Below are 26,631 nucleotides of genomic sequence, written 5' to 3' on the forward strand. Positions count from 1 at the left end.
CAAAGATCTAGCCTTGCTGCAGGAAGCCTTATGTCAGCCTGGCTTCAGATCAGACCTGGCCACGGAACCATTTGAAGTGTGACTACATGGAGCAATAGAAAGGATACAGTATTTTTTTAAAATGATACAACAGCTATCATTTTTGTTATGTTTGCTGTGAGAGAAACTTATTTTTTGTTATTCGTTCATGGGATGTGGGCGTCGCTGGCAAGGCCGGCATTTATTGCCCATCCCTAATTGCCCTCGAGAAGGTGGTGGTGAGCCGCCTTCTTGAACTGCTGCAGTCCGTGTGGTGAAGATACTCCCACAGTGCTGTTAGGGAGGGAGTCCCAGGATTTTGACCTCGCGATGATGAAGGAACAGGAAATCTTTTCCAAGCCGGGATGGTGTGTGACTTGGAGGGGAACTTGGAGATGATGGCGTTCCCATGCACCTGCTGCCCTTGTCCTTCAATGAAGTGGAGGTCCCAGGTTTTGGAGCTGCTGCCAAAGAAGCCTTGGTGAGTTGCTGCAGCGCCTCTTGTAGAGGGTACACACTGTAGCCACGGTGCACCGGTGGTGGAGGGAGTGAATGTTTAAGGAAAAGCGAGTTTTGCCACACAGTGATCCAATACATGCGTGGCTGGCATGCGAGCCAAGCTCTCCCACTGCGACAACCTTGAGATTCATCCTTAATCAAGTTGCAAGGCAGGACAACTCAAATTAATTTCACACTTGCAGGTGTATTCCGGGGCAGGATCAGATATTGCTACCGTGAGGGTTTAAAGGCAGCCCCACATCAGTGAGAGACAATGGCAGGCTAACTCGGACCCACAGTGCTTTCCTTAGCAGTTTTGCAGAGCAGCAGAAGAACGAAAAACAGACAGAGAGACAAAAAGGAGGCTTGAACTGATTATACTCACCACTTGAGTTCTGATTGTTGTGCCTTGGCAGTACTGGGGCCGGTGGTAGCAATGGTGAGGCTCCAGGTGGCTGCGGTTGTGGAGCTATTGGAGCAGACACAGCTTTCACCAGGATTGTTCTCTGAAATGAAATCAGATGCAGAGTGAGGGAGCTGTCCATTCACTGCAGCACCACCCCATGGCAGGACAAACACTGCGGTTGTGCAAGAGGCATGCCTCACTGTCAATCTCACTATTAACCTCTACATCCATGAAGCTCAAGTCAGTGACGGCACCGGCCACTTTAAACCATTTAACACCTGAAAAATCGATAACGGTTTCACAGAACTAGGGGGCAGCATTTCAGAATAAGGGGCCGCCCATTTACAACGGAAATGAGGAGAAATTTCTTCTCTCAAAGGGTCGCAAATCTATGGAATTCTCTAACCCAGAGAGCTGTGGAGGCTGGGTCATTGAATATATTTAAGGTGGAGATAGACAGATTTTTGAACGGTATGGGAGTCAAGGGTTATGGGGAGTGGGCAGGGAAGTGGAGTTGAAGCCAAGATCAGATCAGCCATGAACTTATTGAATGGCAGAGCAGGTTCGAGGGGTCAACTGGCCTGCTCCTGCTCCTATTTGCTATGTCCTTATGTGGACTGCTGGTCTGCGTCCTTGTGAGGGTAAACAAAAGCACTCTCAGTCCAGACTGGGAGTACACTATGTTATGCACGTAATAACTCGATAGACTGAATACTGTAAACTAACACAGGTACAAACCTGGCTGTGCTTTATGAGGGCCCAAAGTGATTACCTTACATGATGGCTTGCATTTTATACCTGGGCTGCACACACGTGCGTACAGCCCAATGACCACCGACAGTGGGGCCACCTGGTGGCTAGTAACTTCAAGCATACATAAATGACACACTACAAACTACAAACCCGAGACAGCACCTTATTAGAGGAGACAGTAACTGAAGATGCTGAGAAAGTCTAGTTGTAAAGTGCCTGTGACTTTGAAGGTCGAACGTACGACAGGGCCGAACCTGCCTTACCTTGCCATTCTCCATTCCTTTGTGAAAGTCCCGTGACTCCCTGCGGCCCTCGTTGATTGACCGGTAGTAGTCACCGCCGCTCTGCTGTCTCACAATGCTCTTTGTTCTCCGAATCGATTCTTGCCTCTGCACAGCAGCCGGGGGGTCATCTAGCGGAGGCTGGAAATGAAGCAGAAACCGGTCAGAGATCGACATTAACCAGAGCCAGAAACATCGGACAAGACCCGAGAACAACTAACCAGTGCAGGAGAGTGCTGCACACCATAAACAAACAACAACTTGCACTTATATCGCACCTATAACATAGAAATTTCACAGAAGATAAAGATATTCTCCCTTTTCCCTGTCTTCCTTTTCGTTTTCCTGTGTATGTTTCTCCTCCTTCACAGCCTGTTTGGGTATAAGAGCTACAGATGTTTTCTTTGGCACCCTATGGATACAGGGCTATCCCATTGTGCATAGCTTTGGAGAAGTTCCTCTATTAAGAGTACAACTCCTGCCCTCAGATTTAATGCAGGAATGTCATTACTGCAGTAATTATTGACACAATACATACTGCATAATGTCACAATCTTGAGGCAGAAGCTCACAATTTCACAAATGGTGCCAGATGGTGTGAACATTACATAGTCAGACAATTCCCCACAAGCCGAGAAAAGGGAGATTTAAAAATGGGAACAGGAAAGAAAGCTCCATCTTAGCTCATCCAATCAGACAGAGCCTGCACTCCCAGCTCAAGTACAAAGAAAAGCTTTCTGTACACTGTACAATCAAGCACTCACATGTTGGTTACAACACAAGCTAGATACAGAATGGGCCTGAAATTCCGGTCGCAGGCTTCCTTCGGACAAGTGCCTTCGACCCGAGAATTTTAACGAATTTACCTGGTGGTCCCGGAGGTACCTGTGATTGCAGTGGGAGGCCTTTCTTCCCGCGCTGCAAAGCACACTCCCGTCCTCGAGGTTCGAATGCAGAAGGTGCAGTCATGTGTGACTGCACAACCAATCAGGTACAGTACACACTGCGATATGTGTGCGCACTAGGTCCGTGCTGGTCTCCAGTCGTCTTGGATAACCCTTGCCACTGGACCAAGACCTAGCTCTGTCAAGCCCGTGTGGTGGCTGGTGTGCAATGGCCACCACACGTTAAAAAAATCCACGCACAGGCATCTTCCACCCTTCAGGGTGTAGTTCAGGACCTGGAATATTAGGTCCTTCATTGAAACACCTGTGAACTCATCCTTTTTTAGCGTGGAAGCAAATCATCCTCGTTTCGAGGGACTGCCTATGATGATGATCTCATTAATAGCAATGAGAGCTCCATATGTACGAGTTTTTATTGCTACCAATGAGCAAAAAAAAAACAAGCACATTAAACACAACAGAACAAATAAAAAACACACCTCAAATTATTAAAATTAATTGAAATTAAAGTTCATTAAATGTTTTAGAAAAAATAATGTTTTGCATTTTTTTTTTAAGTGTTTTCATAGGGTTTAAAATAAACTGACCTTAGTGGACAGGGTTTTTAACATGTGTTTTTAAATTTTATTTTTATATGTTTTAAAACTCTTACACTGGTAAAAGTAGGCTATGCGCCTGCTTTTGCCAGGCACAAGAGTTTTCAGGACATTCGCTGGGCAAAAGTTGGGCAAATACCACAATCTCATCAGCGCGAATGTCTTTCTCCCGGGGTTGTGTTCGATCTGTCAAGCCAAAACTTGACAGATCGTAAAAGCTGGTATTCAGCGCATGCGCATTGCGCGCCGAAAACTGGCTTTTGCGGGGCCTCGCCGGGTCCGAATGTATTCCATACGGACCCGGCGAGGCCGGAATTTTAGCCCCATGATGTTAAACACACAGTAAAGCTCCTTCTACACTGCCCCATCAAGCACGCCAATATAAGGCACAGAATAGATTAGATAGAGAGTAAAGCTCCCTCAACACTGTCCCATCAAACACTCCCGTATCCGGTACTGCATGGGTTAGATACAGATTAAAGCTCCCAACAATATACTTCAGCCTTAATCGGAGAGGAGCATCCTGCATTGATGTCACATATTTTGTTTCCTACACCAATTGCCCTGTGGCCTCTTTAAGTAAGCTTACCAATTATTGACACTTGGCAGTGGATTGAAAGTGGCCCAATGTTTTATTGCAGTTTTATTATTGCCGTTAAAACTTTCCTTCTGGTCACATAATGTTACACAGCATTGGATTCTGACCCTTTAAAGGTTTAGGAAAGAAATAAACCTTAAAATTAAAAACAACAATGGAACATATTCAAATGTTAAAATTCTAAGCTTCAAAATTCTGCTTCGTCAGATGCCCTCACTTGCCAGTCTGACCCAGTGTTGACCTTGTCCAAAATCCCATGGCCAGGCTCATTTGCATCAATGGGATGCATCAGACGGCTTCCAGTTTTGGAATAATACCGTATCACTCATTTTGCAGGGGAAGAGAGAGCATGCAGCCTGCTTTTGCCAAAGTGTCTGAAGATCAAGTGTTCCCTTCTGAGATGCTCCTTCATTGATCTGCCACTTTCCTAATGGCACCCATTCTCTTGGAGACCACACTGATGCCCGCCTGGGCCCAGCAGGAATACTTTACGCTGGGAGGATTTGGCAGGATTTCTCAGAGAACACCAATTTCTCCCTCCAACAATGAGCAACGGAGCTGGGGGGTGTGGGGCGGAAGAGAAGAAGCATCTCTTGCCCCCAGGGAATTTTGAGATGTGGCCAAAAAAGAGGGGAAATGGGTTCCGCATCACGTTCCTCCCCCAGTTCAAATTGCACCATTTCTGCACCCACATTTTCATGGGTCTAAAGTGTTTATATTCACTCCCCTGGTCAGAGGTCGTTGCTTCCCACTTGTGATTGTTGTGAGGATCTAACTGGCTTGTTTGTAGCTAGTGGCCAATTTTACAAGTACAGGTCACAGACAGGGGAACGTTCCTACCAACGGCACACATCAGGAGTGTGTCCTCAGAAAAATCAGCCCTCGGGTTTCTCAACAAAGGAGAAGAGATTTCCAACCAACTGTGACAACCCAATCAAAGCCCTTTATCTGGTCACTGACATGTAAGTAAAGCTAATTGACAATGGGACGCCTTACTCCACCCCCACTCCGTTAACTACAGACCCATTGGGACAAGCCACGCCTGTCAATTACAGCCCTTTAGCAGGGTAATACTAAGTTCATCCAGATGTTTCTTCTTATTCCTAACTTTTATTGTGTGTGTGCTGGAATTTGACACAAAATCCAAAGGAAGAGTCAGCTCCTTCCTTCACCTTGATTGTCGTTCCCGGCACCACTTGTTTTATCTTCCTCACCAACAGCAATGCTTGACTAAAATGGCCATCTGTGTTCTGTCGCAGAAATACTTATCAAAAACTACAAAACATTGATGGTACCTCGGGTTGAAATAGAACGAATGATTGAGTGACTGATTACAGAAAATAGATAGCTCGCCGTACACAGCGCCCACCCACTGCACACCATTCACCCATTACACACCATTCACCCATTACACACCATTCACCCATTACACACCATTCACCCATTACACACCTTTCACCCATTACACACCATTCACTCGTTACACACGTTTCACCTGTTACACACATTTCACCCGTTACACACGATTCACCCATTACACACCATTCACCTATTACACACCATTCACCCATTACTCAGCACCCATCCTGTCATGTATTCAACCAGCATTGTAACCCATGTATAAACTGACCTAAGTTGTACACCGTGAGAACACTGACCACTAGTGGGAGACACTCCTAACCTGGACCTTCAGGTATAAAAGGGGAAGCTCCACCCACCTTCAGCACTTGAGTGCTAAGGAATAAAGGACAGGTCACAGACTGACCTTCTCTCAAGCATGGGCCTCGTGTGCATTTATACTGTGTAGTAAGGACGTATCACATCCACTACACAGCATTAACTCCTTCCACACTGTTCTTCCGTTATGTAATTGTTGCCTCTAACAGAGTGCTTGTCAGTTACATGTGCTTGGCTCTTACATGGCACTTTTCAGTTACATGGTACTCAGCAGTTACATGGCACACAGCACCTGCCCATTTCATGGTACTCTCCTGCTAACAGCTTTCCTCAGTTACATGGTGTTTGCCAGTTACTTGGTGTTGGTCAATTACACAGCAGTTGCTCAGTGCTCCTCAGTTACATGCGATCCCTCTGTACACAGTATGTGGTACTCACCTGTTACCAAGTACTCGGCAGTTACACGGTGCTTGTCAGTTACACGGTGCTCGTCACCGACACGGCAGTCATCAGTTACACGGTTGAACAGGAATCCGATGGATTATCTTTCGCAACCAACCAAACATTGGTGTGAATCTTCACGCCCCTGGGTGTAACACAAGTCCAGGAAAGGTCCCAGGGGTTGCACAGAGAGGCTGCCCACATTACCTGTAGCACTTATCTGCGGACCAGTAGTGAAGCTGTTGACAGGCTAACCCAGCTTTAGTTGTGAAACTTACAGTCTCAGGCTGTGCACCGTCCTCAGGTCTGAGCTTAGCCACCCGCTGAACTCTCTGATGGAGTCAGGGTCTGCAAACTCACTGATTTGGCATTTCTTAAACAGATCAAATGAAAGCTGAATCCAGTTCAAACGACATACCTCTGTCCGTCACATTCCTGATATTCCCTGTGCTATGGCTGCTGATTGGATTCACATATCTCCAGTGCCTTGGAATGTCCCAAGTTATAAAGGCTATAATGCCGCATTATGGGGCAGCAATTAGTAGCCACTCAATAATTTAAGGCGGGCTCAAGTGACTAATTTGGTCATCAACCGCCGGCCAGTTAGGAGCGATTTATTAAAGCTATTGTGCAGGGTTGCAATCTCTCTGCTCTGCTTCGCTGCTCTCCTCTTCTCTCGTGTCACTCTGAGACAATGCAAGGGATTTTAAATAAACTAGATCATTTCCCACTTAATGATGTCCCTATTAACCTGTATATAGAGCCCGGGCAGCCAGCTGAACATGGAACGTGACTGAGTGACCAAAACTGTTTCTCCACAATGGATAGCCCTGCCACTGCTTTGTTCAATAATGGCAGTGGAATTAGTGCCTGGCCAATCAGATCACAGTCTGTCCAGACTAGATTGTAAAACTCCCTTTTCAATGAGGTATTGTGGGACATTACCAAGGTCACTGATTCATGGAAAATAGGATGCAGTTCCCCAAACAATCCTGTTAAACCCTGCAATCCCATCTCGCCTCTGAGTCTCTGACATCACTGCACTCCTCAAATTTTGACCTCTTGAGCATCTCCAATTTTAATCACTCCCCCATTGGCAGCTGTGCCTTCAGATACCTAGGCCCTAAGTTCTGGAATTCCTTTCCTAAACCTCTCCGCTTCTCTCTCCTCCTCTCAGCCACTTTTTAAAACCTATCTCTTTGACCAAACTTTTGGTCGCCTGTCCCAACATCTCCTTATGTGGCTTGGAGTCAAATTTTGCCTGATTTTGCTCCTGTGAAGCTCCTCGGGACGTTTTACTATGTTAAAGGTGCTATAGAAATGCAAGTTGTTGTTGTCGTTGTACCTGGAGACAAATTTGATAGAGGGGTACGAGCATTCTGTGGGATATATTTCCAAAGCAATGTGACAGGGCCAATGGCCTGCAATGAATAATTTTGGTCCTTCGTATCCTGGTTGCGGTTTTCCGCTTTGCCATTTCTCAGTCCCCTGTTTTCCGCCCATTCACTTTCATGGGTGGAAAGTCATGGGCTACTGAGCACAGAAGCAGAATACCCTGGCCCCTATGTTCCTATGCACACTGCTGATTAGTTTTCTCCGCTCCTCTCCTGAAGGTGTTGACTTGATGAGGTCAGCCATCCGGATATTCAATTCGGGGAAGGGGGTGTGAAGGAACCCAATCATGTCCTCCCATAATTTCCACACACTGCTACTTCCTAGCAAGGACCACTGGATAGTGAGTGGAACTCAGGGATGCCAAGGATTCCTGTACTCCTATTCGAGTAATTTACCAAAATTCCATGGATTCTGGGGAGGTACCAGCAGATTGGAAAACTGCAAATGTAACGCCCCTATTTAAAAAAGGAGGCAGACAAAAAGCAGGAAACTATAGACCAGTTAGCCTAACATCTATGGTTGGGAAAATGTTGGAATCCATTATTAAAGAAGCAGTAGCAGGACATTTGGAAAAGCATAATTCGGTTAGGCAGAGTCAGCATGGATTTATGAAGGGGAAATCATGTTTGACAAATTTGCTGGAGTTCTTTGAGGATGTAACGAACAGGGTAGATAAAGGGGAACCAGTGGATGTGGTGTATTTGGACTTCCAAAAGGCATTTGGCAAGGTGCCAAATAAAAATAAAAGGTTACTGCACAAGATAAAAGTTCACAGGGTTGGGAGTAATATAGTAGCATGGATAGAGGATTGGTTAACAAACAGAGAACAGAGAGTCAGGATAAATGGTTCATTCTCTGGTTGGAAACCAGTAACTCGTGGGGTGCCGCAGGGATCAGTGCTGGGACCCCAACTATTTACAATCTATATTAACGAATTGGAAGAAGGGACTGGGTATAACGTAGCCAAGTTTGCTGACCATACAAAGATGGGAGGAAAAGCAATGTGTGAGGAGGACACAAAAAAATCTGCAAAAGGACATAGACAGGCTAAGTGAGTGGGCAAAAATTTGGTAGAATGGAGTATAATGTTGGAAAGTGTGAGGTCATGCACTTTGGCAGAAAAAAAAAATCAAAGAGCAAGTTATTATTTAAATGGAGAAAGATTGCAAAGTGCTGCAGTACAGCGGGATCTGGGGGTAGTTGTGCATGAAACACAAAAGGATAGTATGCAGGTACAGTAAGTGATCAGGAAGGCCAATGGCATCTTGGCCTTTATTGCAAAAGGGATGGAGTATAAAAGCAGGGAAGTCTTACCACAGCCATATAAGGTATTGGTGAGGCCACACCTGGAATACTGTGTACAGTTTTGGTTTTCATATTTAGGAAAGGATATCTTGCTTTGGAGGCAGTTCAGAGAAGGTTCACTAGGTTGATTCCGAGGATGAGGGGGTTGACTTATTTGGAAAGGTTGAGTACGTTGGGCCTCTACTCATTGGAATTCAGAAGGATGAGAGGTGATCTTATCAAAACGTATAAGATTATGAGGGGGCTTAACAAGGTGGATGCAGAGAGGATGTTTCCACTGATGGGGGACACTGGAACTAGAGGGCACAATCTTAGAATAAGGGGCCGCCCATTTAAAACAGAAATGAGGAGAAATTTCTTCTCTCAGAGGGTTGTAAATCTGTGGAATTTGCTGCCTCAGAGAGATGTTAAAGCTGGGATATTGAATAAATTTAAGACAGAAATAGACAGTTTCTTAAACGATAAGGGGATAAGGGATTATGGGGAGTGGGCGGGGAATTGGAGCTGAGTTCATGATCAGATCAGCCATGATCTTATTGAATGGCGGAGCAGACTCGAGGTGCTGTATGGCCTACTCCTGTTCCTATTTCTTATGTTCTTATGTTCTTATGATTCCGGAGATGAAGGGGTTGACTTATGAGGAAAGGTTGAGTAGGTTGAACCTCTACTCATTGGAATTCAGAAGAATGAGAGGTAACCTTATCGAAATGTATAAGATTATGACGGGGCTTGATAAGGTGGATGCAAATAGGATGTTTCCATTGATAGTGGAGACTAGAACTAGGGGGTATAATCTTAGAATAAGGGGCCGCCCATTTAAAACTGAGATGAGGAGGAATTTCTTCTCTCAGAGGGTTCTAAGCCTGTGGAATTCACTGCCTCAGAGAGCTGTGGAAGCTGGGTCATTGAATAAATTTAAGATAGAAATAGACAGTTTCTTAACCGATAAGGGAATAAGGGGTTATGGGGAGCAGATCTTGAGTCCATGATCGGATCAGCCATGATCGTATTAAATGGCGGAGCAGGCTCGAGGGGCTGTATGGCCTACTCCTGCTCCTATTTCTTATGTTCTTAAGTTCTTATGAGATCAGCTCAGTCAGCATCTACTGGGCATTGAACCCAGAACCATCCTGCTCTGCGTGGCTCAACCATAAAGGGAGGCAATTCAGAGAGAGTGGATGATGCTTTAATGATCTCTCGAATGTGGCACTTCCCAAGACTTCATCTGGTATCGAAGTGATTTGAATCTGCCCTCAGAAATGACTAATCCAGCTCCAAGCTCAGATTCCCTTTAATGATCCTGTTATATATGTGAACTTGTATTTACGCTGTACAGCCACCAGAGGGCTCATTCCCCGGAGTCCCAAGGGATCCCATAATCCCTTGGGAGCACAGGTATTTAAGGAGGCTTCACAGGTTGGAGAGGCACTCTGGAGACCTGCAATAAAAGACTAAGGTCACACGTTACTTTGAGCTCACAGTGTTCAGTGTGACTCTTTCTCCATACACAACAGATCCTATTGCTGATTTTCCCTTTTCTCAACCGGGCATTGCAGTGACCCACTCACACTCAGCGGTACCAGATTTATACACACACTGGGAGACTAGATCAATAAGCAGATCCATACACGCTCAGAGAGATCAAATCAAAGGGTGCAGCAATCTGCAGTCACCAACAGAATCTTTGCACATTTGATAAGCTTGGTATCAATACAGGATGTTATCCCAAGAAGGTCCCACCAGGTTACACGGCTGTGCCTCCTGTTCACTAGTTCCAAAATGGCAGGATCCAAAGCCTGTCATTCCTCCTCCTTTCAAACAAAAAACGATGCAATGCATGTAAACTCAAATAAGTGAAAAACCAACTCCTTAACTCTAGTTATTACCAATGAAATAGTCTCAATGTGCTGGACAGTGGTTAAAAGGATTGGATACAGCAGCTGACTGTGATTGTAGCAGTTTCTGTGGTCACTCAGTCTGAGCACAGTAACCCTATAGGTATTCCATGTTTAATGAGGAATGTGATCTGCTTGTTACATCCTGTTTTCTTGTGTAGTTATTTAGTAAATACAGAGCTTCAAGGAGCACGACTATGATCGATGTTTACCAGGAAAACTGTGGTATATCCTTACATTAAAGAAAGTGGGAGAAAAAGGCCATTCAAGCCCACTTCATCCACAAATGTACAAGTGCTTGCGACATGGATTGTACCCTAACCCACTCAATCTCCTGCAGGGAGCAAAGCTACAAAATGAAGCTCTGTGAAACTTCTCTCTGGCCCCTAAAGGCAATCAGGTGAAACTTCATGAAATTAATCCACCTCACCACTAACACTAACCTTATCAGGTGTCAGCAGTGGTCAGTGGTAGGAGCACGCTCACCTCTGAGTCAAAACGTCATGGGTTCAAGTCCCATTCTAGAGGCTTGAGCACAAAATCTAGGCTGACACTCCAATGCAGTGCTGAGGGAGTGATGCACTGTCCGTCTTTCAGATGAGAAGTTAAACCAAGGCCCAGTCTGCCTTTTCAGGTGTAAAAGATCCCATGGCACTATTTCAAAGAATAGCAGGGGCGTTTGCCCTAGTGTCCTGGCCAATATTTATTCCTCAACTAACATTAAAACAGATGATCTGGCCATCATCACATTGCTGTTTGTGGGAGCTTGCTGTGCGCAAATTGGCGGCTGCATTTCGTACTATACAGCAGTGTTACCATCGCTGTTTGCTGGGCACGTGGCTTCGCCATGACAGAGAGTTTGGTGCCAGGTCCAACTGGAGTTCACAAAATATAACCGTCAATATACAAACAATCAGCCCACTGGCCATGATAAGTCTGATTTTTATCAAATGACAGAGAAATCTCGTGTTCAGTGACCAGAATGGGCTGAATCCCTCATACATGCCTTTGAGGAGGATGCTAAGAGGCTGCAGGGTGATTTGGACAGGTTAGGTGAGTGGGCAAATGCATGGCAGATGCAGAATAATGTGGATAAATGTGAGGTTATCCACTTTGGTGGCAAAAACACGAAGGCAGAATATTATCTGAATGGCAGCAGATTAGGAAAAAGGGAGGTGCAACGAGACCTGGGTGTCATGGTTCATCAGTCATTGAAAGTTAGCATTCAGGTGCAGCAGGCGGTGAAGAAGGCAAATGGCATGTTGGCCTTCATAGCTCGGGGAATTGAGTAGAGGAGCAGGGAAGTCTTACTGCAATTGTACAGGGCCTTAGTGAGGCCTCACCTGGAATACTGTGTTCAGTTTTGGTCTCCTAATCTGAGGAAGGACGTTCTTGCTATAGAGGGAGTGCAGCGAAGGTTCACCAGACTGATTCTAGAGATGGCTGGACTGACATATGAGGAGAGACTGGATCAACTGGGCCTTTATACACTGGAGTTTAGAAGGATGAGAGGGGATCTCATAGAAACGTATAAGATTCTGACGGGACGGGACAGGTTAGATGTTCCCGATGTTGGGGAAGTCCAGAACCAGGGGACACAGTCTCAGGATAAGGGGTAGGCCATTTAGGACCGAGATGAGGAGAAACTTCTTCACTCAGAGAGTTGTTAACCTGTGGAATTCCTTGCCACAGAGAGTTGTTGATGCCAGTTCATTGGATATATTCAAGAGGGAGTTAGATATGGCCCTTATGGCTAAAGGGATCAAGGAGTATGGAGAGAAAGCAGGAAAGGGGTACTGAGGTGAATGATCAGCCATGATCTTATTGAATGGTGGTGCAGGCTCGAAGGGCCTAATGGCCTACTCCCGCACCTATTTTCTATGTTTCTATGTTTCTATATTATCTCTAGACTTGACTATTCCAATGCTTTCCCGCCTGGCCTCCCACCTTGCAACCTCTGTAAACTTGAGCTCATATAAACACTGTGCTGCCCGTATCCCGTTCACCCTTCACCCCTACATTGGATCCAGGTCCGGCAAAGCCTCAATTTTAAAATTCTCATCCTTGTTTTCAAATCATTCGATGGCCTCCCCCCTCTCTATCTCTGTAACCTCCTCCAGTCTTACAACACTCAGTTCTCTGCACTGTTCCAATTCTGGCCTCTTATGCCTCCCTGAGTTCCATCACTCCACCATCGGTGGCCGTGCCTTCAGCTGCCTGGGCCCTAAGCTCTGGAACTACATCCCTAAACCTTTCGGCCTCGCTACCTCTCTTTCCTCCTTTAAGGTGCTCCTTAAAACATACTTCTTTGACTAAGCTTTTGGATCTTTCCTAATATCTCCATATGTAACGGTGTCAAATTGTGTTTGATAACACTCCTGTGAAACACTTGGGATGTTTTACTACGTTAAAGGCCCTATATAAATGGAAGTTGTTGTTGTTGCTGTTGATGTCCAGTGGGAATTGGATCATTGCCGCATGTCTTTAAATTCTTTAACCATCACTTTAATCTGATATTTATTCCGTTTTCGTTCTTTAAGTTAACTTGCCCTTGTTTCCACCAGTTCTGCAATTGTAGTTGCATAAGCTAGACACATCAGATTATCTGTTGCTCATCTTTTTGAAACCTTGAATAACCTCCTCTCAATCTTATTTATTTTTCTTACTTCAGTCACAGTTCCACGGGCACTGGGGGTCCTACAATGCTTCACCCGAGTCGCTATTTTGTCAATAGATTGGCAGGGCCTCCATGTCGGGGTCCTTGTCCGATTATCACATAGTATTTACAGCACAGAAACAGGCCATTCGGCCCAACACGTCCATCATGGTGTTTCATTGTTTTTTGACTTCTTTCTTAAACTTTTCACATCCTTTTGTGTCATCGTCTCCTTTGTTGCCTTTTTCTTTAGTTTGCCATTATTTCTTTATTTGTCTATGGTATGGCATTACTGGCTAGTTTGTTCTTGCATTTTAGTAGGATATATTTAAATGCTTTAAATGTTACTCACTGGTTTTCTATTTTGTTGTTTGTCTGTTAATTTTTTCCAGTTTATTTTCCCTAGTTCCCTTCTCGTTCCCTTAAAATTAGCTTTTTTCCAATTTATTACTTTGGCCTTTCTCTTACTTATGTCCTTCCAATATTTATCTTAAACCTTATTATGCTGTGATCGCTATTGCCCAGCTGTTCCTTTACATTTTCTTCTGTTATATGTTCTTGTTTATTTCCTAATATTAGATCCAGTTCCCTCACTTTTTGGGCTTTTTACTTTCTGGGTAAGAAAGGAGTCCTGCACATATTGTAAAAACTCCATTCCCTCTCTCCCTTTTTCACTTCTTGCCAGTTTATTTGGGGATAGTTAAAATCTCCCATAATTATTATTCCATGTCCTTTACTCATTTCACATATTTGCTCACATATTTCTTCCTCCACCTGCTTTGCACTCGTAGGTGGTCTGTAGTATACCCCTTTTAGTGTATTTATTTCAATCCATATGGATTCTGTTTCTAACCTTCTGTTAGTTATAAGCCTTTTTTCTACTGCTATTATGTTATCTCCAATTAGTATAGCTACCCCACTTCCTTCCCTATCCTTTCTGATTATGTTATAATCTGCAATATTCAGTTGCCAGTCCAGTTCTTTCTGTAGTCATGTTTCAGTTATTCTTACAATATCTGGTTCTTTGCTACGGATTATTATCTCCAGTTCCCCTGTTTTGTTTTGGATGCTGTGTACAGTTCTGTACGGGCAGTTTAATTTGTCTGGAGGAGTTGTTGCTTTTACTTTATTTTTAACAGACCTTTTATACTTTCGCTTTATAACCTGTATTTGTTCCCTGGCCGCTTATGTTACCCTTGTTTCTGACCTTGGTCTGATCTTTACTCTCACCTCCAAATTCTTTTATCTTCAGACTTATGATATTTTCACCAGATCCCTCCCCCCATCTAATAGCTTAGAGTCCTATCGATAGCCCTAGTTATCCTTTCCGCAATACGCTGGTCCCACTCCAGTTTATGTGGAGTCTGTCCCAGAGGTACAGCTCCTTCCTGTCCCACTGGTGCCAGTGTCCCATGAAATGGAACCGCTTCTTCCCACACCAGTCTTACAGCCACGCATTCACCTTCCTGATCTGCCTATCCCTATGCCAATTAGCATGTGGCTCGGATAGTTATCCCAAGATTACCACCTATGGGCTCCAGCATCTTTAATTTTGTTCCTAACTTTTGATATTATCTTAGCATCTCTTCCCTATGTCATTGGTCCCAACATGGAAATGACAACTGGATCACCCCTCTCCCTTTTCAAGTTCCTCTCCAGTTGCTCCGAGATATTCTTTACCTTTGCACCAGGCAGGCAACACACCCCTCTGGACTCTTGGTCGTGACTGCAGAGGACACTACAGGCCGGATTTCCGCCGACTTTGCGACTGGGTTTTTGCTGCGATTTGACCCTCCGCGGTGAAAACCCGGTCGGCGGGAGCCTCGGGTACTCTCGACCCTTACGCCACGCCCAGAATACCGACAGGGTCAAACCTGTCGGTGTAGCACTGCCAGCAGTGGTATGTATGAATACCTGCAAAAAGCTAAGTTAAAGTTTTTATTTTTGAATTACTTTTCAGCGATTTAATAGGTAAGGGTTTTGTGAATGTTTTTTGCAATTTTTTTCTGTTGGCTTTGCTCCCCTCCCAAGGCGCCTCTCGCAGCATTACCGTCCTTGGACTAAAGTTGCCGAAACTCGCAGGTTACACCACAAATCGTCGTGTGACACCGACTTTACCGATGTGCATACATAAAGGCTAAAAGTTCGACCTAGAAACAGTAGCGCAGCGGAAACGATAATTAAAACCTAAAATCTGGCCCATTTCTATCCCTCTAATTAGCAAATCCACTATGACTACAACCACACTATTCTGCTTTCCCCCACCCTTAGGCTACCTCCTGCTCCACGATGCCATGGTTGGCACTCTAGCTGTCCACCCTGCAGCCTGCATTTTGATCCTCACAGATAGTAAGTGCATTGTACTTGTTGGACAGGACCAGTGTCTGTGGGGCCTCCTTCTCTATCTCCCCTTGGTTCCCCTTACTCACCCGCACCCTCCCCAGTATCCCGTTAATATTTGGGCCTAAGTATTGGCAAGATAGTCTAAAGAAAGGAAAAACTTGCATTTATATCATGCCGTTCATGACCTCAGGACGTTTCAAAATGCTCTACAGCCAATTAAGTACATTTGAAGTATAGTCACTGTTGTAATGTAGGAAATGCAGCAGCCAATTTGTGCACAGCAAGGTCCCACAAAAGCAATGCGATAAAGGGCTAGATAATGTTTTTAGTGATGTTGGTTGAGGGTTCCAACTAAATATTGGGAAGACCAAAGCCATTGTCTTCGGTCTCCACCGCAAACTCTGTTCCCTAGCCACCAATTCCAACCCTCTCCCTAGCATCTGTCTGAGGCTGAACCAGATTGTTCGCAACCTTGGTGTCATATTTGACCCTGAAATGAGCTTCCAACTACATATCAATGCCATAACTAAGATTTCCTATTTCCACCTCCATAACATCGCCTGTCTCCACCCCTACCTCATCTTCTGCTGAAACCCTCATCCATGCTTTTATAACCTCTAGACTTGATTATTCCAAAGCACTCCTGAATGGCCTCCCATATTCTACCCTAGGTAAACTTGAGGTCATTTAAAACTCTGCTGGCCATGTCCTTACTCGCACCAAGTCCCGCTCACCCATCACCCGCTGTGCTCGCTGACCTACATTGGCTCCCGGTTAAGCAACGCCTCGATTTTAAAATTCTCATCCTTGTTTTCAAATACCTCCACGGATTCACCCCTCCCTATCTCTATAATCTCCTCTAGCCCCACAAACCCCCGAGATATTTGCACTTCTCTAATTCTGCCCTCTTGAGCATCCATGATTATAATCACTCAACCATTGGTGGCTGTGCCTTCAGTTGCCAAGGCCCTAAGCTCTGGAACTCCCTCTCCAAACCTCTCAGCCTCTCTACCTCTCTTTCCTCTTTTAAGACACTCCTTAAAATCTACCTCTTTGACCAAGCTTTTGGTCATCTGCCCTAATTTCTCCTTATGTGGCTCGGTGTCAAATTTTTGTTTTATAATGCTCCTGTGAAGCGCCTTGGAACGTTTTACTATATCAAAGGCACTATATATAAATACAAGTTGTTGTTGTTGTTGGATAAATATTGGCCAGGACACCAGAGAGAACGCTCCTGTTCTTCTTCGAATAGTGCTGCAGGATCTTTTACATCTATCTGAAAGGGCAAACGGGGCTTCGGTTTAACATCTCATCCAAAAGACAGCAATCTACAGTGGAGGCATTGCCTGACCAAGTCCTTACTAGGAGACCACATATAGACATGTTGTAGCATAGGTCACAGCACAGAAGCTGATTTGCTCCTCCCACTAGCCCAAGAGTACTGAGATCCAATTGTCAGGTCCCTCATGAAACCAAAGAATTAAGAACGCTGTGTTTTCTACAGGCAACATGAGGGAGCACTCGACTACACAATCAAGAAAAATACACACCAGCCAAAAGGAATTGATTCACTCTCATTTTTAACGTTCTCTAAAGTGTCAGCTCCGGTGCATGTATGGTACACACTGGGTAAAAGGGGATTCATCTGTCTGGGGCTATATAGCTTCTCTCTGTCTCAGTGTCTGCTCCTGTACATGTATAGTACACAGTGGGTAAAAGGGAACGATTCACTCCATCTGGAACTGTGTGACTGATGTGTGTCTCAGTGTCAGCTCCTGTTCATGAGCCCCTTCACTCTGTGTGAACTATTGTCCTTTTGCATTATTTCTTGGCATCAGTACTGTGTTGTTCTAGTTTTTCTTACACAAAACCGCTGTCTTAGTGTCCACCTATTCCTTTGAGTCAGGTGTCATCTATATTGAACCAATTCAAACAATTTCACATCACAGATCCCCCTCCCTGTCAGGAGCAATAACGAAAAGTAAAGATATATTGAACTGAACTGCCCTGAAACTGAAGCCTGGTGATCTCATATCGATTAAAAGCGCAGCTCACAGAACATAGAGTGCCTGGGAGTAAGTCGATAGCTAACACGGCAACACACTCATACAATAGACAGGCTCCTTCATTCACTTCTATCACGAGTTTGTAATTAAAACCTTTCTTCTTCCCTTTTCTTTTCTCTATATTTTGCTCTGAATGCAGGCACTGATCTTGATGTCAGGGATTAATACCCCATCCAGCCCTGGATCAACCACAGCATTGGTTCAAGAGGCATCCTAAAGGCAGGCCAGTGCTTTGCACTGACTAAACATCACCTCCGGGTCCTTGTGTTTAATCCATTCAGCTACACATCTGAATGGAGTCAAGGGTTCTGGGGAGCAGGCGGGGAAGTGGAGTTGAGGCCAAGATCAGATCAGCCATGATCTTACTGAATGGCGGAGCAGGCTCGAGGGGACGTATGGCCTACTCCTGCTCCTATTTCTTATGTTCTTATGTTCAAATGTTCCATGGTCTCAAAAGCTCAGCGATCACCACAGAATGCTAGAAATTGCAGAAGGACATTCAGCCCGTTGTGCCTGTGCCAGTACTAGCTTCACACTGGAGCTACCTGCTCTCATACCATTTTCCGGCCCTTTCCCAATATGCTTTTATATCCTTTGTTTTCAAATATTTATTCAATTCCCTTTAAAATGAAGTATTTTTAATCCGTGATGGCTCCTTTCTGTCGTGTTACATTTAGGGTTAAAAGCCTAGTTTATTTTGATTCAATTGACCCAGAATGCTGTCACTGGGCTGGATTTGCCTCCTCCTGCCCTTTCAGGGGACTTCTGCCCACCACCCAAACCTGCCGCGATCCCACCCATCTTCCTGAGTTGAGAGTCATTAAGCATTCATGGTGGGATCCCAGAGGGAAATTCCAATGAGGCGACAGTGCAACCGCTGCTGCAGCACTATAAAGGTGTGTGGGTGCAGGATGCGGAGTTGAGAGGAAGGAGGGAGCCACAGACTTCAAGAAATCTCCCACTGAAAGCCTCAGTGGGCAAATATTGTGGGGTGGGGTTGGGAGAAGTGAAGGGAATAGATGCTGCTGGTGTCAGCCTTGGCTCACTGGTTGTACTCTCACCTGAGTCAGAAGGTTGTGGGTTCAAGTCCCACTCCAAGGATTTGAGCACAAAATCTAGGCTGACACTGCAGTGCAGTGCTGAGGTTCGGAACGCTGCACTGTCAAAGGTGCCCTCTTTTGGATGAGACATTAAATCGAGGCCCCGCCTGCTCTCTCAGGTGGTTGCATTATTTTGAGGAAGAGCAGGGGAGATATCCCTGATGTCCTGGCCAATACTTATCCCTCAACCAACACCTCAAAACAGATTATCTGGTCATTACCTCATTGTGTTTGTGGAACATGCTGTGCGCAATTTGTCTGTCAAGTTTTCTACATTACAACAGTGACTACAGGCAACTCTCGATTATCCATACACAGATCCAATGGGAAACCATTGTAACGGGATTAAAATTCTGTTGCTAACAAGTGAAAAGACAGTTCCAAATAATTTGGAAAAATCGCCTTCCAAACACTGTGCTCATTTGTATTTGCTCATTCTCTCTCTCACACACACACTCTCTCTCTCTCTCTCTCTCTCTCACACACTCGCACATTCTCTCTCTCACTGTAAAAATCACCCTCCTCTGCCCTTGCTTTGCAAGTGTATGTGTGAGCACTGCTGCAGCCGCTGTCTCTCGCGGCCGCCGCTGACGTTGGGAATGGGGGCAGGGCCAGCACGGGGTTCCAGGCACAGAACCTGTACATGCATGCTGGTAATGTCCATCTTTTGTTACTGGTTGTAGCTGATTGTATTGATTCATTAAAGTTTTAACTTATAAATGTAAACTCGCCCGAACGATTGTATTTATTCTTTAAAGTTTTAACTTTAAAATATAGACTCACCTTCACGGAAAAATCGTTTACCCGGAATAGCCCAATCCCCGAGGGACCCGGATAATTGCTTGTACATTTCAAAAGTCCTTCATTGGTTGTAAAACATTTTGGGATGTCATGAGGTTGTGAAAGGCTGTACATAGATGCCTTGCTTTCTTTCAAGGCTGTCTCCCTCAGTCTGAGAACTTTCAGGCCTTTGCTCCACTACCCCAGGGACTTCCGTCAAATTTTAGGGGAGTGTTGGGAACACGGACAAACGGGATGGAATTGGGTAAGCCTGGCTAGTATTTTCATGCAGCTAAGTGGAAAGGAGCAGTGAAGCCGGCAGGGGTGAGGGGGTCAAGGGGCTTCAGGTCAGGGAGGCGAGGTGGTGGTGCGCCTCTCCATCCAACTTTGTCCTCTTTTGTGTCACCAGATAGTGGAGGGAAATCCAGCACATAATATCCGAGGGAGGGGTCAAACCCTGTTCTTCAACTTGTTTTTCTTTTTTGATTGGCAGCTAAAGCAATGCTCATTTAGAAACATAGAAATTTACAGCACAGACGGAGGCCATCGTGTCCACGCCGGCCGACAAAGAGCCGCACAGCCCTCGGTCAGCAGCCCTGAAGGTTACATATAAACCTTTGAACAATGAACAATGGCAGAAAGGTAAAGAGCACCCAGCCCAATCAGTCCACCCCACACAACTGCGACAACCCTTACACTGAAACATTTTACACTCCACCCCAACCGGAGCCATGTGATCTCCTGGGAGAGGCAAAAAACAGATAAAAACCCAGGCCAATTTAGGAAAAAAAAATGGGAAAATTCCTCTCCGACCCATCCAGGCGATCGAAACAAGTCCAGGAGATCACCCTGGCCCTATTCAATTCCCCGCAGTACTTACCATCATATCTGCGCTGGCCAACAAGAGGTTATCCAGTCTAATCCCAATTACCAGCTCTAGATCCATAACCCTGCAGGTTACGGCACTTTTAAGTGCCCATCCATCACTCTTCCAGGCAGTGAGTTCCAGATCCCCACAACCCTCAGCGTAAAGAAGCCCCCCCTCTCAAATCCCCTCTATACCTTCCACCAACCACCTTAAAACTATGCCCCCTCGTAATAGACCCCTCCACCAATGGAAATAGGCCCTTATTATCCACTATGTCCAGGCCTCTCAATATTTTGTACACCTCAATGAGGTCTCCTCTCAGCCTTCTTTGTTCCAATGAGAACAAATCCAGCCTATCCAATCTGTCCCCATAACTAAGGTTCTCCATTCCAGGCAGCATCCTAGTAAATCTCCTCTGCACCCTCTCTTGTGCAATCACGTCCTTCCTATAATACGGCAACTGCACGCAGTACTCCAGCTGTGGCCTAACCAAAGTATTATACAGTTTAAGCATAATTTCCCTTCTCTTATTTGCTATGCCTCAGCCAATAAAGGCAAGCATTCCATATGCCTTCTTAACCACCTTATCCACCTGGCCTGCTACTTTCAGGGATCTATGGACAAGCATTTTATGGGGGGCACTTGGAGAAAAAATATGATTTTAGTGCCCAAAAAAAAAAACTTTAAAAAAAAACACAAAAAAATATACAAAAAAACCAAAATAAAAGAGTCTTGTAAATGTTTGGTGCGTCCCCCAGATCGGGGGGCCATGATTTAATGTTTTCGTTTCCTCCCAAAAGAGTTCTATGGACAAGCACTCCAAGGTCCTTTTGTTCATCTACACTATTAAGTGGCCTACCGCTTAATTTGTATACCCTTTCCTTATTAGCCCTCCCAAAGTGCATTACCTCACACTTCTCCGAATTAAATTCCATTTGCCACTGCTCTGCCCACCTGACCAATAGATTGATATCCTCCTGCAGTCCATGACTTTCCTCTTCATTATCAACCACACAGCCAATTTTAGTGTCATCTGCAAACGTCTTAATCATACTCCCTATATTCAAATCTAAATCGTTGATATGTACCACAAAAAGCAAGGGACCAACGACTGAGACCTGCGGAACCCAACTGGAAGCATCCATAACCATTACCCTTTGCTTCCTACCTCTAAGCCAATTTTGGATCCAACTTGCCACTTTGCCCTGGATCTCATGGGCTTTAACCTTCGTGACCAGTCTACCATGTGGGACCTTATCAAAAACTTTGCTAAAGTCCAAATACACTACATCGTACACACTACCCTCATCAACTGTCTTGGTTACCTCCTCAAAAAATTCAATCAGCTTAGACCAACACGATCTTCCCTTAGCAAATCCGTGCTGTCTGTCCCTAATTAATCCTTGCCTTTCCAAATGGAGATTTATCCTGTCTTTCAGGATTTTTCCAATCATTTTCCCACCACTGAGGTTAGGCTGATAGGCCTGTAATTACTCGGCCTATCCCTTTCTCCCTTCTTAAACAAGGGTACTACATTAGCAGTCCTCCAATCCTCCGGCACCATGCCCAAATCCAAAGGGGACTGGAAAATGATGGTCAAGGCCTCTGCTATTTCCTCCTTTACTTCGCTCAATAGCCTGGGTTGCATTTCATCCTGGCCTGGGGACTTATCTACTTTCAAAGCTGCTAAACCCCTTAATACTTCCTCTCTTACTATATTTATTTCATCTGGAATAGCACACTCCTCCTCGATAGCAGTATCTGCATTGCACCTTTCCTTTGTGAAAACAGATGCAAAGTATTCATTAAGAACCATACCAAAATCTTCTGCCTCCACACAAAGATTACCCTCATGGTCCCTAATAGGCCCTACCCTTTCTTTAGTTACTCTCTTGCTCTTAATATATTTATAGAACATCTTTGGGTTTTCCTTCATTTTAATCGCCAAGAATTTTTTGTGCTCTCTCTTAGCATTCCAAGTATCCTTTTAAATTTTGCCTCTTAACTTTCTATAATCCTGTAAAGATACTATAGTATTTAGCTGTCGGTATATGACATAAGTTTCCCTTTTTTTCTTTATCCTCCCCTGTAAGTCCATAGACATCCAAGGGGCTCTAGAATTATTAGTCCCACCCTTTTTCTTTAAGGGCAAATGTTTGGCCTGAGCCTTCCGGATCTCCTCCTTGAATGCCTCCCACTGTTCCGACACGGATTTACGCACAAGTAGCTGTTTCCAGTCCACTTTGGCCAAATCACTCCTTACTTAGCAAAGTTAGCTTTTCCCCTATTTAGGACTTTTATTCCAGGCCTAACCTTGCCCTTATCCATAACTAACTTGAATCTGACTGAATTATGGTCACTGGCATCCAAGTGCTCTCCCACTAATACCCCTTCAACTTTCCCAGCTTCATTCCCCAAAACTAAATCCAAAACCGCCCCCTCTCATGTTGGGCTTGCTACATACTGACTAAAAAAGTTCTCTTGAATGCATTTCAAGAATTCCGCACCCTCTATACCCTTCACACTGTATTTGTTCCAATCAATATTTGGCTAGTTAAAATCCCCTACTATTACTACCCTATGGTTTTTGGACTTCACAGCAATTTGCCTACATATTTGCTCCTCTATCTCCCTCCCACTGTTTGGGGGTCTATAATACATGCCCAGCAGTGTGATCGCCCCTTTTTATTTTTCAATTTGACCCATGTGGCCTCATTTGATGATCCCTCGAACATATCATCCCTCCTCACAGCTGTAATAGTTTCCTTAATCAGTAGCGTGATGCACCACACCCCCTCTTTTTACACCCCTCTCTGCCTTGTCTAAAAATCCTGTAACCAGGAATATTAATCTGCCAAACCTGCCTCTCTTTCAGCCATGTTTCTGTAATGGCTATAATGTCATACTCCCAAGTATCTACCTGTGCTCTCAGCTCATCCACCTTATTCGCTATACTCCTTGCATTAAAGTATATACCCTTTAGCACAGGAACACCTCATTGAAACTTACTTAGCCTTGTTGGCTCTGTCTTTCTGGGGGTTATTTTTGGGACAGTATTTCTCAGCCTGTCTCATTAAAATGTAATTGTCCTCCTTAAGCCACCTGAGAGAGAAATGCTCAACAACAAACATGTAAAATTCAGCACCCTTGTCCTTGGATCAGTTTATGTTACAGCTCAGTGCAGCATATGTGACTATTGGTTATTTTCTATCTTCCAAGGAAGGAGAGTTAACTCCGTAGCTACTGAAAATGTACAGCCTGTCATTACTTCTGTTCACTTATCCATTTATTGGTGAATAAATTCGTTGGGTAGTGTATAGCCTGAGTCACAGTCTGGTGATTGTATGTACTCCTACACCTATGCAGGCGAGAAAGGTCATGCGACATTACCAAAAACAACCTGCATTGAGATTGTGCCTTTAACATCGAAAAATGGCCCCATATGCTTCACAGCGGGGCGAGGAAAACCCATTGCAGAAATACAGTCATAGAGGGCTTTCTGTTCGATCACTGGGTCCACAGCTAATTACCCTGACATTGGGCCGGTAAACGCATACTCTGGCTTATCGGTTCACGTGTGAGTAATCTGAGACATTGGGGATCATTTTAACCCCCAACAACGGGTGGGTTTGGATCGGTTGAGAAGTTAAACATTTTTAAATTTCAAATCCGACCCCAACACTCCTCGTACCCGCCCACTTCCAGTTTTAACGGAGCCAGGATGGGTGGGGGGGGAGTGCGGGGGGGCACAGGTGACCAATCCATTCTTGGGAGGCTGGTCGGTTGGTAACTGCTTTTAAGGAGAATGTGTACTCCATTTTAACAACTATTGACTGGGTTTCCCGGGCCTCTGGAAACCCGGCAAGTATAAGGAGGCAAGAAGGGCCAGATCCAAGGACACAAGGAAACAAGAAATAGGAGCAGGAATACGCCATTTAACCCCTCCGCCATTTAATACGATCATGGCTGATCTGATCATGGACTCAGCTCCACTTCCCGGCCCGCTCCTCATAACCCTTCATTCTCTTATCGCTCAAAAATCTGTCGATCTCCACCAGAAATATATTCCATGACCCAGCCTCCACAGTTCTCTGGGGCAGAGAATTCCATAGATTTACAACCCTCTGAGAGAAGAAATTTCTCCTCATCTCAGTTGTAAATGGGTAGCTCCATATTCTGAGACTATGTCCCCTAGTTTTTGTTTCTCCCATGAATGGAAATATCCCCTCTGCATCCATCTAGTCCAGCCCTCTCATTATCTTATATGTTTCCTCTCATTCTCCTGAACTCTAATGAGTAGAGACCCAACCTACTCAACCTTTCTTCATAAGTCAACCCCCTCATCTCCAGAATCAACCTAGTGAACCTTCTCTGAACAGCCTCCAAAGCAAGTACATCCTTTCTTAAATACGGAGACAAAAACTGTACGCAGTACTCTAGATGTGGCCTCACCAATACCCTGTACAGTTATAGCAGGACTTCTCTGCTTTTATATTCTATCCCCCTTGCAATAAAGGCCAACATTCCATTTGCCTTCCTGATTACTTACAGTACCTTTGTACTAATTTTTTGTGTTTCATGCACAAGGACCCCCAGGTCCCTCTGTACTGAAGCACTTTGCAATTTTCTCCATTTAAATTATAATTTGCTTTTCTATTTATTCTGCCAAAGTGGATAACCTCACATTTTCCTACATTATACTCCATCTGCCAAATTTTTGCCCACTCACTTAGCCTGTCTATATCCCTTTGCATATTTTTTGTGCCCTCCTTACAACTTGCTTTCCCACCCATCTTTGTGTCATCAGCAAACTTGGTTACATTACACTCACTTCCTTTATCCAAGTATTTAATATAGATTGTAAATAGTTGAGGACCCAGCACCGATCCCTGCGGCACCCCACTAGTTACTGCTTGCCAACCGTAAAATTACCCATTTATCCCAACTCTCTGTTTTCTGTTAGTTAGCCAATTCTCAATCCATGCTAATATATTACCCCTAACCCTGTGAACGTTTATCTTGTGCAGTAACCTTTTATGTGGCACCTTATCAAATGGCTTCTGTAAATCCAAATACATCACATCCACTGGTTCCCCTTATCCACCCTGCTCGTTACATCCTCAAAAAATGCCAGCAAATTTGTCAAACATGATTTCCCTTTCATAAAACCATGCTGACTCTGTTTGATTGAATTATTCTTTTCCAAATGTCCTGCTGCTGCTTCCTTAATAATAGACTCCAGCATTTTTCCAATGACAGATGTTAGGCTAACCAGTCTATAGTTTCCTGCTTTCTGTCTGCCTCCTTTTTTAAATAGGGGCGTTGCATTTGCGGTTTTCCAATCCACTGGGACCTCCCCAGAATCTAGGGAATTTTAGTAGATTACAACTAATGCATCCATTATCTCTGCAGCCACTTCTTTAAGGACCTTAGGATGCAAGCCATCAGGTCCAGGGGATCTGTCTGCTTTTATTCCCATTATACATCTTCTTTAGTGATAGTGATTGTATTAATTTCCTCCCTCCCTATAGCCTCTTGATTATCCCCTATTGTGTAGTTTTTAGTATCTTTTACTGTGAAGACCAATACAAAATATTTGTTCAAAGTCTCTGCCATTTCCCTGTTCTCCATTATTAATTCCCCAGTCTCATCCTCCAGGGGACCAACGTTTACTTTAGCCACTCTTTTTCTTTTTATGTACCCGTAGAAACTCGTACTATCTGTTTTTATATTTCGTGCTCGTTTACTTTCATAATCTATCTTCACTCTCTTCATTATTTTTTTAGTCGTTCTTTGCTGACTTTTAAAATTTACCCAATCCTCTGGCCTCCCAATAGTCTTGGCCACATTGTACGCCCTTGTTTTCAATTTGATACCATCCCTTATTTCCTGAGTTAGCCACGGATGGTTATCTCTTCTCTTACAGTCTTTCCTTTTCATTGGAATATATTTTTGTTGAGAGTTATGAAATAGCTCCTTAAATATCTGCCACTGCTCATCAACCGTCCCACACTTTAATTTATTTTCCCAACTCTGCCCTCATACCTTTT

At 44.5% G+C, this 26,631-nt stretch overlaps 1 protein-coding gene across 1 annotated transcript in view; it reads right to left on the minus strand.

The window, feature by feature from the left end:
- espnla (espin like a) overlaps positions 1-26,631 on the minus strand; it is a 122,521-nt gene that overhangs the window by 14,080 nt on the left and 81,810 nt on the right. Inside the window, exons 6-7 of the mRNA XM_070884042.1 lie at positions 1,939-2,097; positions 902-1,022 (exon numbers count right to left, since the gene is read on the minus strand). Of these exons, the coding sequence (XP_070740143.1) occupies positions 902-1,022; positions 1,939-2,097 (280 nt within the window). The remainder of the gene's footprint in view (positions 1-901; positions 1,023-1,938; positions 2,098-26,631) is intronic.

This window comes from Pristiophorus japonicus, chromosome 6 (assembly GCF_044704955.1).
Source record: "Pristiophorus japonicus isolate sPriJap1 chromosome 6, sPriJap1.hap1, whole genome shotgun sequence".
NCBI lineage: Eukaryota > Metazoa > Chordata > Chondrichthyes > Pristiophoridae > Pristiophorus > Pristiophorus japonicus.